This window comes from Chiloscyllium plagiosum, unplaced genomic scaffold (assembly GCF_037043375.1).
Source record: "Chiloscyllium plagiosum isolate Xiang-an unplaced genomic scaffold, Cpla_swu_hap1 HiC_scaffold_2, whole genome shotgun sequence".
Taxonomy (NCBI): domain Eukaryota; kingdom Metazoa; phylum Chordata; class Chondrichthyes; order Orectolobiformes; family Hemiscylliidae; genus Chiloscyllium; species Chiloscyllium plagiosum.
Genome location: NW_028270140.1, coordinates 948,384 through 965,298, shown reverse-complemented (window position 1 = coordinate 965,298; position 16,915 = coordinate 948,384). Strand labels below are relative to the sequence as shown.

Genomic DNA, 16,915 nt, shown 5'->3' with positions numbered 1-16,915 from the left:
CCATTCAGCACACTGTCTCTACATCAACCCTCCAACGAGCATCCCACCCAGACCCCTTCCCCTACCCTGTCCTTATAGCCCTGCGTTCACCATGGCTAATCCCCTTAGCCTGCACATCCTTGGATACTATGGGCAAATTATCATGGCCATGCCATCTAACCTGCACAACCTAGGAAAGCCATGCAGACATGGGGAGAATGTGCAAACTTCACGCAGACAGTTGCCCGAGGGTGGAATCATACCTGGGACTCTGGCACTGTGAGGCAGCAGTGCTAACCACTGAGCCACCATGCTGCCCCGAATGGTAATGGTAGAGTGGAAAACATGCCAGGCCATGAGGTTGTAGATTGCATTGGAGTATGATTCTGTTGCTGCTGATGACCCACAATGCCCAGTTTCAAATTGCTTGATCTGTTTTGAAGTCATTCCCATTGAGCAAAGTGATAGTGCCACATGACACAATAGGGTATCCTTAATGTGAAATCAGCAGAAGGGTTCCTTGGCCATATTTGTCCTATCACAATAACACTTTTTGGAGTCCAAAGTCAATGTTGAGCACTCTCAGGGCAACTCCCTGGTGACTGTGTACCAGTGTGCCACCAACACTGCTGGGTCTATCCTACCAACGAGTCAGCACGTACTCAGGCCTGGTGATGGTGTTATTTGGGACATTATGGGTAAGGGATAATTCCAATCCTGCTATTTAATGAATGATCATCTCAAAGTGCAATAAGTCTCAAAGGCATGTTATGTTTTGCAAAACTGGTGCGAAACTGGTTAAGTACTCCAACAGCAGAAACTCTGTGCTATTTCATGTTAACATTCAGACGGAAGGTGATGACAATCCACTACTTGCCATTGTGTTGATAGGCTGGAAACAAACTCTCTCCAATGGGAAGATATCGGCTTAAGAGATATGTTTAAACATGGTCAAATTATTTACACTGGGCATCACTCAGCGTACTTTGAATTGAATTGAATTAGCTTTATTCTCACCTGTTCTCAAATGGGTAGAGTGAACAGTTTGTATGTCACCACTTACAGTACCACAAAGGTACCTAGTTACAATCCTTAATTGCAGAATAGAGAAATGAAGAAATGGAAGTTACATTATACTTAAATACAGTATTACCATAGCTCAGAAAAAAACAAGAAGCGAAGTTAAAAAGACAAATATCACAGTCTCTCTCCAAGGTCTCTCTGCAGCAGACTAACGCAGGGGGCCTTCATGTGGTCTGACCGTTGGCTGACCCACTCCTGCACCGAGCCGCCAGTCACTGGCATCCCCACTCTGACCACCAGTGTCTCACCCACTGCCAACCCCAATTCAGAGGCTGGGGCCAGGTGTCTAAGGTCGAGAGGGAGGGAGAGAGGGAGAAAAAAAAGAAAAAGAAGAATGGGCGAAGCAGGGAGGTCCAGTTGGAGCATGGTACTCTGGTACCATCTTACCAGAAATAAACACACTGAGAGCATCAACTGGCCTTTTATCAAGGAAGACCAAATGATAAAATTAGGCATCACAAGGCCACAATGTACAGCCGAAGATTTACAAGGTTAGGCCAACATGTTATGCAAGTTAAAAACAGTAAGTGAGGAGCTAAATAGATTAGAAAGCAGAGTGGTGATGAAGTAGATGAAAACAGACTTATTATTGCAGCTCAAAAGCATATGAGTATGTATGGATTTCTGGAGCTTATAAGCAAACAGTTTTGAAAGGGGGATGGTGAATGATATATACCTATTGTCTGCCCGTGTAGATTTGTTTTTCAGTTTAGCAAATAGAAATGTGTTCAGTAAGATAGATTTGTCATATTTAGAATTAATATTAACTGACAAGAGTGATACATTGTTCCTTCATGCAAAGTGATATACCAATGAATCAGGTTTCTACTTGGCAGTCTGTTGCCGCTGCATTTTTTTAGGTAGCTTGCATCTTGTACTAAGTGAAATAAAAGGTGTGTGTTTTTAAGTGACGTTTGAATTAGCAGCGAAACAGTCAGAGAATCTGTTGTAAAGTTGAACTAACTCCTAGATCGACACCAATGTAATGCAAAGGTGGTCTTCTGTGGTTTAACTGTGACATACCAAAGTCATGACAGAGAGAATAAAGTATTCAGCATAAAATGCTGAGGAAGTTTTGAAAGTCAATAGACAAAAAAATTTTAGAACTTTTCATAAGGATTGATGCATACCATTCAAAATTCATCCTTGATTTGCTCAATTGAATAAATTTGCTCAATTGAATCAAATGCTCAAAGATGGAATAGATTAGGAGTGGTCTGTGAAATGTCAGGAAGCATTAGAAGAAGGTACTAAAAAATGATTCTGTTCTGACCATTGGTGATTCAGTGTGTAATGTCTTGCTACAGATGTAAGATGTGTTATCTGACATAATGAAAGATGTTGTGGAAAATGTTTTAGCTATTGTTTTATGTAATTTAACAATGTAAGATTAAAATAAAACTCAGAAAATGAGAATGGGACATTAACAATTATTTATGATGTTAATAAGTGCCAGAAATACTAGTATCATAGGAAGTTCACTTTGCTAACTGACCACCAAGCCCTGACAATCATGTTAATTCAACGTAGGACATTCTATCCCTAGCAGCAACTTGACTTTAAAGATGGACATTGATTTTGATGTCCTATGATATGATAGTCAATATTATTAGTAAGTATAATGTATGCAAATGTAGAGTTCTTTTAAGATTTCCAATGAATATTATTAATGTCCAAGCACTGAGCTACTTGTGAACAATTGAACATACAGCTCTGTCACATAAACTAGTGGAGAAACTTTCAAGGATGTGATGCTCAGTAAAGTTCTTAAGTTGTAGCATGGATGGCTGGCCTCAAAAGTGTCAGATGGTCATAGAATTAGAGAGTCATAGACTCATTCAGCATGGATACAGACTCTTTGGTTCAACTCATCCATGCTGACCACGTTTCCCAAACTAAACTGATCCCACTTGCCTGCATTTGGCCCATGTCCCTCTAAACCTTTCCTATTCATGCACCTGTCCAAATGTCTTTTAAATTTTGCACCTACCGCGTCCTGTGGCAGTTCATTCCACACACGCACCACCCTCTGTAAAAAGGTTGCCCCTCAGGTTGTCCCTTGTAAATCTCTCTCCTCTCACCTAAAAAATATATGTCATAGTTTTGAACTCCCCCACCATAAGGAAAAGCCCTTTGCTATTCACCTTATCTATACCTCTCATGATTTTATAAATCTCTACAAGTGCGTGTATGAAATGAGTTGCCAAAGGAAGTGGTGGAGTCTGGTACAATTACAACATTTAAAAGTCATATGGATGGGTATATTGATTGGGAAGGGTTTAGAAGGATAGGGCCAAGTGTTGGCAAATGGGACTAGATTAGTTTAGGAATCTGGTCGGCATGGACGAGTTGACCGATGGATCTACCTCCGTGCTGTACATCTATGACTCTAAGGTCACTATCCAGCTTCTCCTTATAACTGAAACCCTCTAGTCCCAGTAACAACCCGGCAAATCTTTCCTGAATCCTCTCTAATTTAATAATATCCTTCCTAAAGTAGGATGACCAGAAATGTACACGTACTCCAAAAGTGGCTCACCAACGTCCTGTACAATGTCAACATGACATCCCGATTCCTATACTCAATAGTCCAAGCAATGAAGGCAAGTGTGCTAAATGCCGTCTTCACCAACCTGTCTACTTACAACACAACTTTCTGTGTACCTGAGCCCCTTAGGGCCCTATGATTAACTGTATAACTCCTGCCCATTCATTATACCAAAATGCAATACCTCGCATTAATCTGATTTAAGCTCCATCTGCCACACCTCAGTCCATTGGACCAATTGATCAAAATCTCTTTGTAATCTTGGATAACCTTCTTCACTGTCCACTACACTACCACCAATTTTAGTGTCATCCATAAACTTACTAACCATGCCTCCTAAATTTGCATCTAAAATTGTTTATATAAATGGCAAACAACAGTGGACCCAGTACCAATCCCTGTAGAACACTGCTGGTCACAGGCCTCCAGACCAAAAAACAATCCTCCACCACCAATCTCCTACTCCTGCCATCAAACCAATTCTGTATCCAATTGGCAGGGTCTTCCTGAATCCGATGTGATCCAAGAAACTGTAGGATTATTTTGTATTAAGACATAAGCTGAGAGGAGATCAAGGCTATCTCCAATGGGTTTTCAGACTCATTACTCCACCAAGATTTGGAAAGTGATGCATTCTGCTTGTCTATTTGCCCTACCTTCTCCATACTTCCAATGTCACCACCGGCTCTAATAGGTGGTCTGTCCACAAGTAGGCCAGCCAAGGCCTTTGGACAGAACTTAATGCCACCCTCAAGACATGTTTGCTGGGGTGGTACATGATGAAACTGCTGAGATCCCACTTCCATCGCAACTAATTCTGTGGTGGGTACTCCTAAAGATAGTCTTCCACCCACACCCATGATGAAGCCAATTAATGACCAATAAAGACCCCCACCTTGTAACCAGCAGCATTTAATCAACAATGGAGAAAGTTTGGGTTCAGGTCCCACCTGAAAGTTGTAAGGATAATGCCATGGCTACAGGCTTTACCCACTGACACAACCTCCCTCTTTTCCTTTAAAACACTCTTTAAATCTACTCCTTTTACTAAGTTTTTGACCATCTGTTGCAATGCTGTATTTACTTTTGGACATTTCATACAAAATCAAGATATTTGAGATCTAAGATGTAAATAGGGTCCAGCAGAGAGTGAATAGAATGATCTTTGGTCTAAGGGCTGTAATTATTGGTGAATAAATTACAAAATGCGAGGACATTTTAAATTAGCAGACATCTGATAAATTTCATGGCTTTATCTATGGATTTTGGAAGGAAGAGATAAACTGACTTTCTTTATTCAGCTGTTTATCAAAATTAGTAGATCTTTAATTACAATCAAACTCTCAAGATCACGAGACCTAATGTAGATATGTCATTTCTTTTGTTGTTTGTGATAAACCTTTGTCTTTCAGCCATGTAGCAGACATGGGTAACTTGCAGTGTGAACAGGATTTCACAATAAAAATGGAGTCCGTAAACCTCTGGCAAATAGATCTTAGTAATTTGTTTAAAAGTTGGATGCTTGAAGTAACTTGGTATATATCATTTGCTCCAATTGATATATACCATGTTTAATTGGGTTACAGGTTGTGGCAAAGCATATTTAATTTGTAAGTATGAATGTGTGTATACATGTGGTATGCAATAGTTTGAATAATGTTTTGCTAGTAAAGAATTCAGCATTGATAGTTGTCAAACATATTGAGTTAAACTAAAATAATTGTCCCAAATTGGTTAGACATAGTGTTTTAAAGAACAAATGAAATTCTGTATTTAAACAAAAATCTGCTAAAGCTCATAGTTAAATTCCACTTTCGTACCTTATCTATTTTATTATTCTAGGTCAGATCAACCTTGAAGTAAGGCAGTGTAGGCTACCACTGATAATTATTGGTGTGTGGTCTAATTTCTCTTGACATTACACAAATTTCTCAATGGTCCATAAAAGTGCTTTAAAGCATTCAGTCTTAGTAGATCAGTCAAAAATAATTTTACAGATGACTGATTGACACCTCAATGGCAAAGTAATTGTGGCCAGAGTTCTATTATGTGAATAGAAGCATTAGTTTAATTGATTCATCCATCAGTTCTGCAACAGACTCACCCAGACATTTTGATTAGAACAGAAAAAAGCCGCAAAAATATTTTCTCAATTATATATTTGTTGTGTCTTTCTTCCTGTTGCAACTGTTTCTCTTAAAATGTAATTTCCATACCAGTTTTGCTTCTTTGAAAGATGGAAAATGAAAATTTGGGGTGGCACGGTGGCTCAGCGGTTAGCACTGCTGCCTCACAGCACCAGGGTCCCAGGTTCGATTCCAGCCTCAGGCGACTGTGTGGAGTTTGTACATTCTCCCCGTGTCTGCGTGGGTTTTCTCTGGGTGCTCCGGTTTCCTCCCACAGTCCAAAGATGTGCAGGTCAGGTGAATTGGCCATACTAAGTTGCCCATAGTGTTAGGTGCATCAGTCAGAGGGAAATGGGTCTGGGTGGGTTACTCTTTGGCGGGTCGGTGTGGACCTGTTGGGCCGAAGGGCCTGTTTCCACACTGTAGGGAATCTAATCTAAAAATAGATTCCAAATATATGGAGACTTCAATATGGAGGTTTTAAAGTATATGTCTCTCAGGAATCTCAAATTCAGTTATGATGTACCAGAATTTGCCATCAAAGAAAAAGTGAGATTTGACACTGCTTACTGTTACTTGTGTGTACATGATAAGTGCAATTTTACGTTACCAGCAGAAGTGTGCTCAAACGCAAATATCCAAAGATTGCAGTTTATCCTGCTCTGTCGGTAGCAATGTGGGAACAGCATTTGGCTGTTGCCTCACTATTAGAGACACCAAAACCTGCACATGCTGGAATCCAAAGTAGACAGGCAGGAGGCTGGAAGAATACAGCAAGCCAGGCAGCATCAGGAGGTGGAGGGTCAACATTTCGGGTGGAAGCCTGCTTAAATCCTGAAGAAGGATTACATCCGAAACATTGACTTCTCCACCTCCTGATGCTTCCTGGCTGACTGTGTTCTTCCAGTCTCCTGCCTATCTACGTTGCCTTACTATTGGCAGTCTGTAAATGTCATGAAGCTATTGTATTTTCAGTAGATATGACTTTATCTACATTGAATGCTTAGGGATGGCAATAAGTCATGTAAAGTGGTTTGATTTTTGCTAACTACAGACAATTAACCTCTCTGATGTCATGTATTGTCTTTTAAGTTGAAGTATGTCATTCCTTCACAGTTTGAATTTTTTCAGGAGATTTTACAACTGTCATTTTTATACTTACTTTTTTGATGTTCACTTTATTGCTCTGTATCTTGATTAATTTATATTTCTTTCCCATTACTTTGCTCTGTGTCTGATTTGACATTGGATTTGCCACTTTAATTCATTCTCCTCTTCAATTCTTCTGAAGTTTTCTTTCCAGTCCTTAAATCTAATTGCTTAAGCAGATATCCCGTTGATTGTATTGTTCATTTATTGCTATCAAATCACACTTTCAGCAGCTTTGTAGGTAAACTTCTTTTGAAATGAAGAGTGCAGAGTTAATTCTAACTATCAGTAGACACTATTAAATGTCTTGCTCTGGCAAAACTGTGCCCAGAAATGCTGAGACACATGACATTGCATGTGAAATTAAAGATTTTGTTTCTCTGTTGTGAAACTTTTCTGACCATCTTAGTATTGATGCAAGGAAGCTTGTGTTTATGTGCATACTCACTGTACTTTTTAAGAAGAAATGTGGTCCTTTAGAATGGAATATTATAAAGGTACTAATTGACAAGCAAAACATTGTGGATGCAGAAAGTCTGAAAGAAAAATAAAATGTTCTGGAAATGTTTAGATCAAACCTTACAGAAGTGCAATTCTGTGAGGCAAGTTTCTGAATGAATTAAACTCCAAGTTTGGATCCACTTTCATTTGGAATAATATGAGGCAGAGTAATTCAGTGGGGAGGAATGTTCACATTAAGGCAGATCTTGAACTGTAGATGTTAGACCAGGATCTGAGATCAAACAAATGGAAGACTTCTGTCATCACATTCTTCCATCTGATGCCTGTGACTCATTGACTCATCTGCAAATTGTCATGCTGCATCTCTCACCAGATTTGCTGCTGCTATCATCTCCAAACCATCTCTATCACCTCACCATCTGCCGGAGAAATCACTGCTCATGCCACTACAGCAATTTGTTCCCACCCCCTATGTCGCTTCTCTATGGTTCATTCCTCCTTCATGGCATGTCATGGCACACCATCTCCAACCCAAGAAAAACAGAAGGCTAAAGATACAAGCAGAAAACAAATTAAAAAAACAAAAAGAAAAACCATCAGGAAAAACAAAGAAACAGAAGAGTCAAGAAACAAAGAATGGACCAGGAAGTGGGAATTGGAAGAGAGAAGCCATAACACAATTATAAGTTGGAGAGTCTATCTGCAAACTAACTGAAACCAGTAATATCTGACATGGATACAGAAGGACAGGAAGGGCATGATGCATTAGTTTGTGAACCATTCTGTATCCGCCATCTATCTCACTTCTAGGCTGGAGTAACTTTGTCCATGTACTTCTCTTCTTCAGCTCCTCTTCTTTTACATTTTTCATTCCACCCTTTGATCTTCTTTTTGTGCTCCTTTACACTTTTCAGGAGGCTCTCAATGAACTTGGGCTTTTTATTTGCATTGACAACAACTTTGTGCAGCTTTCCAACTTCTTCTCCCAAAAGAGAAAATGCTGGAAAATCTCAGCAGGTCTGGCAGTATCTGTAAGGAGAAAAAAGAGCTGACGTTTCGAGTCTAACTGACCCTTTGTCAAAGCTTTGACAAAGGGTCAGTTAGACTCGAAACGTCAGCTCTTTTCTCTCCTTACAGATACTGCCAGACTTGCTGAGATTTTCCAGCATTTTCTCTTTTTGTTTCAGATTCCAGCATCCATAGTAATTTGCTTTTTTCCAACTTCTTCTGCCTGACATGCCCCTCAAAACTTACTCTCTTTCTTTCTTAAAACGCATTTTATTATCTCTGGAACCTATTAATGTTAACCAGCTTCATAGCCTTGTTCCAAAACTTATTGTAAACGTTGTGATCTTCTGTGTAAAGCTTTTCACTTGATTTTCCTTCCTTACTCATAGTTTGCCCATTTTAGATATTTATCCACTAATGTTTGAATCTTAGTCTCAAAGTGTATAATTTGCATTTCTCAACTTTGCCAATCCCTTTATTAATCCGAAAAATTTATTATATTACCATAATTTGTCAACTGAGTTTATTGCGAAACCAGATGAGTTCTGTATCTGAGGTGGTTCCTGGACAGCACTGCTAAAGATGTACATACTTATCAGCAAAATCTTTATCTTTAGGTTGATTTTAACTGTCCCTTTAGATGGAAATTCCGACATTAGCTTAGCATTTTCAAAAACCGTATACTTCTACAATTATTTTTGTACTGTTGATTAATTTCGCAAAATGAAATTAGAAGTTCATGTAATTTTTGCAAAACAGCTATTGCAATCTGAATGGTAATTCAAACTCTACACTGAAAGCAAACTTAAAGGTCCACTTACATTACAGATTGAACTCCACTCATTAGGAAACAGGTAAGGTTAGCAGTTGACTTGAATTATTCAAAGCAGCATTTTGAATTTAACTATGAGAATCTAGAGAAGTGTCAGAGCCCACAGCTATGTTGGTCAAACATATTGTGCACAATGGCACATCGTAAAGATCAGTGTATAAGGTGATATTTGAAGCCTCAAAATAGTTCTTCCCAGTTGAGTTTAGAAGTGTAGACCAATTTGTGTATGGATGGTTTCTATTTTGAAAGATCATCAACATCTAATACAAAAAAAGAGAACATAAGATCAGGAGTAGGCCATTCAGCCCTTCAAGCCTGTTCTGCCATTCAATGTGATCATAGCTGACCTGTGGTCTAACTTCATATACCTGCCTTTGGCCCATATCCTTTGATATCTTATCAAAGGTTTTCCTGTCTCTGATTTAAAATTAATGCAGATCCAGCAAACACTGCTGTTTGTGGCAGAGAGCTCCAAACCTCTATTACCTTTTGTGTGTAAAGGTGCTCCCTAACATCTCCCCAAACGGTCTGGCCCTAATTCACAGACTATGCCCCTAGTTCTAGAATCTCCAGCCAGTGGAAATAGTTTATCTTTATCTGCCCTTTTTTTCCTGTTAATATTGTGAGGTCTTTGATTAGATCACCCAAAACCTTCTGAATTCTAGAGTAAACCTCTCACACTTCATACTCTTTCCACATTATTTAAGCCTTGAAGTCTAGGTGTCAGCCTTGTAAGCCTACATTGAACTCCCTCCAAAGCCAATCTCTCCTTCCTAAGGTGTGGTGCCCTGAACTGCTCACAGTGCTCCAGGTGTGGTGTAACCAGGTTATGAAGGCTTTTACCCAAAACGTCGATTTTCCTGCTCCTCGGATGCAGCACCACTCTAATCTTGAGCCTGTAACCAGGGTTCTGTATTACTGCAGCAGAATTTCTGCATCTTTGTATTCCAATCCTCCAGACATAAACACCTACATTCCATGAGCTTTCTTGATTGCTTTCTTTATCTGTTTGTGACATTTGAAAGATGTATACATCTAAACCCCCAAGTCTCTATGGGCATCCTCTGTATTTAACTTCATACCATCTAGAAAATACCTTGATCTATACTTTTTCAGTCAAAGATGGATAACCTCACACTGCCTTACAGTAACCTCTGTCTGCCACAATATTACCCATTCCCTTAGTCTATCCATATCTCTTTGTAATTTTATGTGATCTACAATATTGCCCACAATAAGTGTCTTAAACTCACACATCTTCAAAATACAGCCCATATCAACTGCTTGACTTCTTGCACCCAGTTATAAAGTATAGGTGAGTAAAGCATGTATTTGTGGTGTGAAAAACAGAGGTTGACTCCTAATGCAAGAAGAACTTGATGAATGAAAAGGTGTATTGACTTAAAATCTGAATGTGCAAAAGGTGATGTTTGGAACTGGCAAAATGGGGTTGCCTTTCATACTACATCAAGGTACGCTCCCCAGGTTTCTCAGTACTGTAATGGCCTTTTTGTCTTCCTGAAAGTGTGTAGTTTTTATGTTAAAATCTTACCTATTAGGTCAGTTGTTTTTTGCTGTATTTGTTTCAGTAACTCACCATTTAGAAGTCTTTGTCTTCCTTAATTATTACAAGGTTCTGAAAATTGATTCATGCTGGTTTAAATATATTAATGGCTAAATGGACCAATCCTGGGTTCCCTTATGACTGTCAGAAGCAGGGTAAGGGTATTGTAGATCCAATTCGGAAAATCCGCTCCTTTCATTTCCAGTTGGCAAATGGCTGACCAGTATCTATAAACTTTGTTTCCATGTTTTGTTGTTATTAGGCCCCAGTGTTATAGAATTGTTGGGTTGAAATCAAAACATCCCATTGCAAATTTCTCTACATTTAGAAAAACTGGAACATGATGAAATTAACAGCATTTGTTGGCTATAACGTATGAATTTGCATGTATTGACAGGTCAAAGGTCAGTAATTGTTTACTGCACACAGATCCTCAAAGCCTCAATTCAGTGATGTTGTCATCCAAGTTGCCAGGCATGATCTACACAGCAGATGAACAATGTCAGATTCTCTTCGGCCCTACAGCTTCTTTCTGCAAAGAGATGCAGGTAATGTTTGGTTTGTTGCACATGTACAAAGTTCTGTCTATGCCTAATCTTCTGTGTTTCATCCATTGTCTTATGTAAAACAGGCAGCCAGCATTGCTTGAATCAGTGAATTAGATAAAGTTGTGTTGGGTCCAAAATCATTGTATTATTAATTACACATTATTGGAGGATATAAAAAATGGCACCCAGACAGCAGATGCAGTTCAGTGTGAACAAATGTGAAGCCCATTTTGGGAAAAGAACAACAAATGAGAATGTGTTCTGAATAGTAAGGTTCTTAACAGATGAAAATAAAGCAAGACTAAAAGGTGTAGGTTAATTTTAATTCTTAAGGGTGAAAATTAGGCTTCTGGGAGCTACAATCCCCTACCCAATCCCCTAGAGTTTGAAGCTGCATTAGCAACTCACAATGCTAAGATCCATCCACAGCTGGAAAAATGGTATAGAGACAAGTTGATGGAAGAATCAGGAGGGGTTAGACTGTCACCAGGTCCCAATGGAATGGTATTTACCAAGTAAGAGAGAAAAGGAAGCTCATGAACAATTTGCTCTCACTATCCTTTGGGATCACAAGATTTCCACAAGAAGGTAATATTTTTCAACCTGTCTCTGTCTCTTCAGTGGGGCCTGTTTCTATTGTTTCGTGTCAATGCAAAGAGGTATTGGCTTTGCATCAAAATTAAACTAATTCAAATGACAATATCTGAAATATGATTGATGAAACATCTACAAGGAGAAAGAACTTATACTTATAGAGCATTCCATCCTAAGAATCAAGTATTTTGAATACACTTTTGAAAAATAAAATGGTGTAGGGAATTAGAAAAGCTAAATTGTGAACAACAAACTTTACCAAGAAGAACAAAATAAAAGACAAAATGCACTATTATAATTAATAGATAAATGTCCAAGAAACTGGAAGAATCCCCTACTCTTCTTCAAGTTCTATGAAATATATAACATCTGCTTAAGAGGGCAGGCTAAATCTCAGTTTCACAACTGAGCTGAGCAACAGGAATTCTGACAGTACAAAATGAGTTGGGTTGTTAACTGTGTTGTGTTTTATGTAGGTAGTAGCCTTTAACTGAAGATTAAATTGAGCTATGTATGGAAACAAAATGAAACTGGTTGTTGAGTCGGGGGATGTATGTCTGTAACATGTATCATTGTAATGTTTTTAAAATGAATCAAGATTGTTTTTAGTTCTGTCCTTCACTCCCTGGCTTTGTGGAGCAAAACATGGGCATGGTGCTTGAACCAATGACTTTATGACACAGGAAGCAACACAGATAATATGCTATAACTGCTTTAGGTTTCACTATTAATGAGTGCAGTAATGATGAAAATATCAAATCACTTGTTAACTATCTTGTTATTTTTGGCGATCTGTCTGTAGCTCAGGCAATGACACTGTTGCCTTTGAGTCAGGTGGCTACATGTTCAAGACCCATGGTGTCCACAGGAGAGCATTGTTGCTTGTGCAGACAAGCCAGTTTTGGACTCTCTGTGGATTAAAGGGGACTGTTAGGATCAAAGCAGGCATCCAGGTGTAAAGCTATCAACTGCAGAAAAAAAATGATGCTTAATATGAAAGGAAGTCAAGAAGAATGATCAACCAGCAAAGTGGTGACCCCATTTAAAATGGTAAAAACCAATAAGAGGGAGCAACACTTCTTTTGTAATTTGTTAACATTTGCTTGTAAGGGAATCTAGCTGTTACTAAAATAGAAATAGTTTGTTTTTACATAATGCATCCTTGGGTTATTTGTAACTTTCAGAATTTAAGTATATTAAGCTGAAGAACTTATTAAAGCATTTTGCTGTGTATGTGTATGCATTTAAGCAAAATAAGCTTTATAGTAATTGAGTATAATATTCAATCAGTTATTTAAATATTAGCAAAGATGTGCTTTATACTTTACATCTTTTAAAAGTTATGAGAGAGCTGAGGAAATTGGAGATGCATTGGAGGTGATCTTTCAGGAATCACTGCAGTCAGGGAGGGTGCCATAGGACTGGAAAGTGGTGAATGTAATGTTTAAAAAGGGAGGGAGACAGAAGACAGGAAACTATAGGCCAGTTAGCTTAGTCATTGGTAAACCTTTAGGATCTATTATTATGGATAAAATTGTAGAGTCCTTGGAACTGGTAAAACAGGGCAGAATCAACACAGCTTTGTCAAGGGTAGATCATGCCTGACAAATCAGACAAAGGAGAGCCTGTGGACGTGATCTATTTGGATTTCCAGATTTGACAAGCTGCTGCACTGGAGGCTGCCAAATAAGATTAAAGCCTGTGGTGTTAGGGGAAAGGTACTGGCATGGGTAGAAGATTGGCTGATGACAGAAGGCAGAGAGTAAGGATAAAGGAGTCTTTTTCAGGATGGCAGCTGGTGACTAGTTGAGTTCTGCATGGATCGTGTTGGAACCACAACTATTCATGTTATACATTAATGATCTGAACGAAGTAATTGAGGGCATTGTTGCCAAGTTTGAAATGATACAAAAATAGGTGGAGGGACAGGGAGTGTTGAAGAAGTGGGGAGGCTGCAGAAGGACTTCGATGGGCTAGGACAATGGGCAAAGAAGAGGCCGATGGAATACACTAGGAGAACATGTGAGGTTGTGCACTTCGGTAGGAAAAATAGAGATATTGAGTATTTTATAAATGGGGAAGGGCTTCAGGACTTTGAAGCACAAGGGGACTTGGGAGTCTGATTCAGGATTCTTTTAAGGTTAACATTCAGGTTCAGTTGGCAGTTAGGAAGGCAAATGCAATGTTGCCATTCATTTCAAGAGGGCGCGAATACAAGAGTAGGCTGTACTGCTGAGGCTGTGTAAGGCTCTGATCAGACTGCATTTGGAATATTGAGTGTAGTTTTGGCCCCAGTATCTCAGGAAGGATGTGTTTGTGTTGGAAGGGTGTTCCAGAGGAGGTTTGCAAGAATGCTCCTGGGGGTGAAGAGCTTGTCATGTGAGTAGTGGTGTAGGACTCTGGGATTGTACCCGAAGGAACTTAGATGGATGAGGGGGGATCTCAATACTGGGAGAAAGTGAGGACTGCAGATGCTGGAGATCAGAGCGGAAAAATGTGTTGCTGGAAAAGCGCAGCAGGTCAGGCAGCATCCAAGGAGCAGGAGAATTGAAGTTTCGGGCATAAGCCCTTCTTCAGGAATGAGGAAGGTGTGCCAAGCAGGCTAAGATAGGGAGGAGGGACTTGGGGGAGGGGCGTTGGGAATGCGATAGGTGGAAGGAAGTTAAGGTGAGGGTGATAGGCCGGAGAGGGGGTGGGGGAGGAGAGATCGGGAAGAAGATTGCAGGTCAAGAAGGCGGTGCTGAGTCCGAGGATTGGTACTGAGAAAAGGTGGGGGGAGGGGAAATGAGAAAGCTGGAGAAATCTGCATTCATCCCTTATGGTTAGAGGGTTCCTAGGTGGAAGATCTCATTATTGAGAGGCCGGGATGGAGTGGACATGGAGAAGATGTTTCCACTCGTAGGAGAGACTAGGACCCAAGGGCACAGCTTCAGAATGAAGGGATGAACCTTTAGAACTGAGACAAGAAGGAATTTCTACAGCCAGAGCGTGGTGACTCTATGGAACTTACTGCCATAGAGGGCTGTGAAGGGCAAGTCATTGAGTATGTTTAAGACAGAGATAGCTAGATTCTTCATTCGTAAAGGGATCAGGAATTACAGAGAGAAGGCATCAGAATGCGGTTGAAAAATAAATCAACCACGATCAAATGGTAGAGTAGGCTCAATGGACTGAATGGTCAAATTCTCTCCTATATCTTATAGATTTTTCAGTGAAAATATTGACAGAACATTTGAAATAAAAAGAACAAAACAGAGATACAGGAAAACCACATATTTGTGTACATGTGAAGGAAAAGGGATTCACCTGAAATATGAGCATCTCCGTGCAATAGCATCTGTTCTGAGGAAGGGCAACTGGACCAGAAACATTCATTCTGCTTTCTGTCCAGATGCTGCCCAATCTTCTGAAGTTTTCCCAGCAATTTCTGTTTTTGTTTCTGATTTCCAGCTTCCACAGTTAGTTGCTTTATTTTGATGCTTTTTTTTTCACACTTTAAAGCTGACTGCTGTCGTTTTGCTCTCCAGTTTTGCATTCTGAGTACAAAAGAATAAAAGAGAAGTTCAGCACAGGAACAGGCCCTTCGGCCCTCCAAGCTTGTGCCGATCAACATGCCCTAACTAAATTAAAAAACAAACCTTCTGGCCTTATTCGGTCTGTATCCCTCTATTCCCTCCCTATTCATGTAACCATCCAGGTGCCTCTTAAATGTCACCAGTGTACATGCTTCCACCACCGCTTCTGGCAGTGTGTTCCAGGCTCCTCCCACTCTCTGCACGATGGCCTTCCCTCGCACATCTCCCTTAAACTTTCCCCCCTCACCTTGAACCTGTGCCCCCTTGACATTGAAACTTCAATCCTGGAGAAAAGCCTCTGACTACCCACACTATCTATGCCTCTCATTATTTTGTAGACTTTTATCAGGTCTCTTCTCAGCTGTTGTCTTTCCAGTGAAAACAATCCTAGTTTTTTTTAACCTCTCCTCATAGCCAATGCCTTCGAGACCAGGCAACATCCCTGGTGAACTTTCTCTGCACTCTCTCTCCAAAGCTTCCACGTCCAAAACTGCACACAATATTCCAAATGCAGCTTAAACCAAGGGTTTTCTATCACTGCAACATGGTTTGCTGACTCTTGTACTCCATACCCCATCGATGAGGACAAGCACGCCATTTGCCTTCTTAATTGTATGTTCTTTTTATAGATGGTATATGATAAGAATTCCATTCTTAGCTTGATCCTAACAATGGGAAAATGCTACAGTATGTTCTGAACTTAGATTTGGCTCAGTCCTTTTGAGAAAAATAAACCTGATCTCTTTGTGAGGTAATGAAAGGGAGGTTGCACTTCACAGATGAATGAAGTGTGACTGATAGTTACGTTAATTTTCAAAGGCAGTTGATTTGAGCTCTTACAAAAGGATTATCGGAACAGCTTTAGCCCCCTGAGATCAAAGGTGAAATTTCAAATTGGTAGAGAGCAATCTTGACAGTAGAAAGCAACAAATAATTTTGAATTCAAACAACAAACTGAGTAGCAGTGACTAGTGGGTCTCCTATCTTTAAAGTGGGAACATAACAAATGTTTTGCTGGAAGAATATTTTAAGTTTCATTTAACAAATGAAGTGTTGAAAATCTGTGCACATGAGAAAATTGTCAAAAGAACTTTAAGAGGTCCAGTGCTTGAGCACATGTTCATATCGGGAAGGCAATGCTCTAATGGTGTAAACCATTAATCCAGAAACACAGTTACTGTTCTGTGATTCAAACCTTAACATGGTAGATGGTGGAATTTGAATTCAATTAAAAAATATATGGAATTACGAATCTAAAGATGACCATGAAACCAATGTGGTTGACTCTCAATGTTCTTCAAGGAAGGAAATCTACCATCCTTGCCTGGCTAACATGTGACTCCAGACCGACACCAATGTGGTTGAATTCAACTGCCCTCTGAGCAATTAAGAATGGGCAATAAATGTTGGTCTAGCCAGCCCTCCCATATCCGGTGAATGAATTTTA

At 39.7% G+C, this 16,915-nt stretch overlaps 1 protein-coding gene across 3 annotated transcripts in view; it reads left to right on the top strand.

Moving 5' to 3' along the window:
- LOC122563838 (A disintegrin and metalloproteinase with thrombospondin motifs 19-like) overlaps positions 1 to 16,915 on the top strand; it is a 567,067-nt gene that overhangs the window by 246,270 nt on the left and 303,882 nt on the right. For all 3 annotated transcript variants that reach the window (XM_087994240.1, XM_087994230.1, XM_087994226.1), the window contains exon 10: positions 11,149 to 11,299. In XM_087994240.1, coding sequence (XP_087850366.1) covers positions 11,149 to 11,299 — 151 coding nt within the window. The remainder of the gene's footprint in view (positions 1 to 11,148; positions 11,300 to 16,915) is intronic.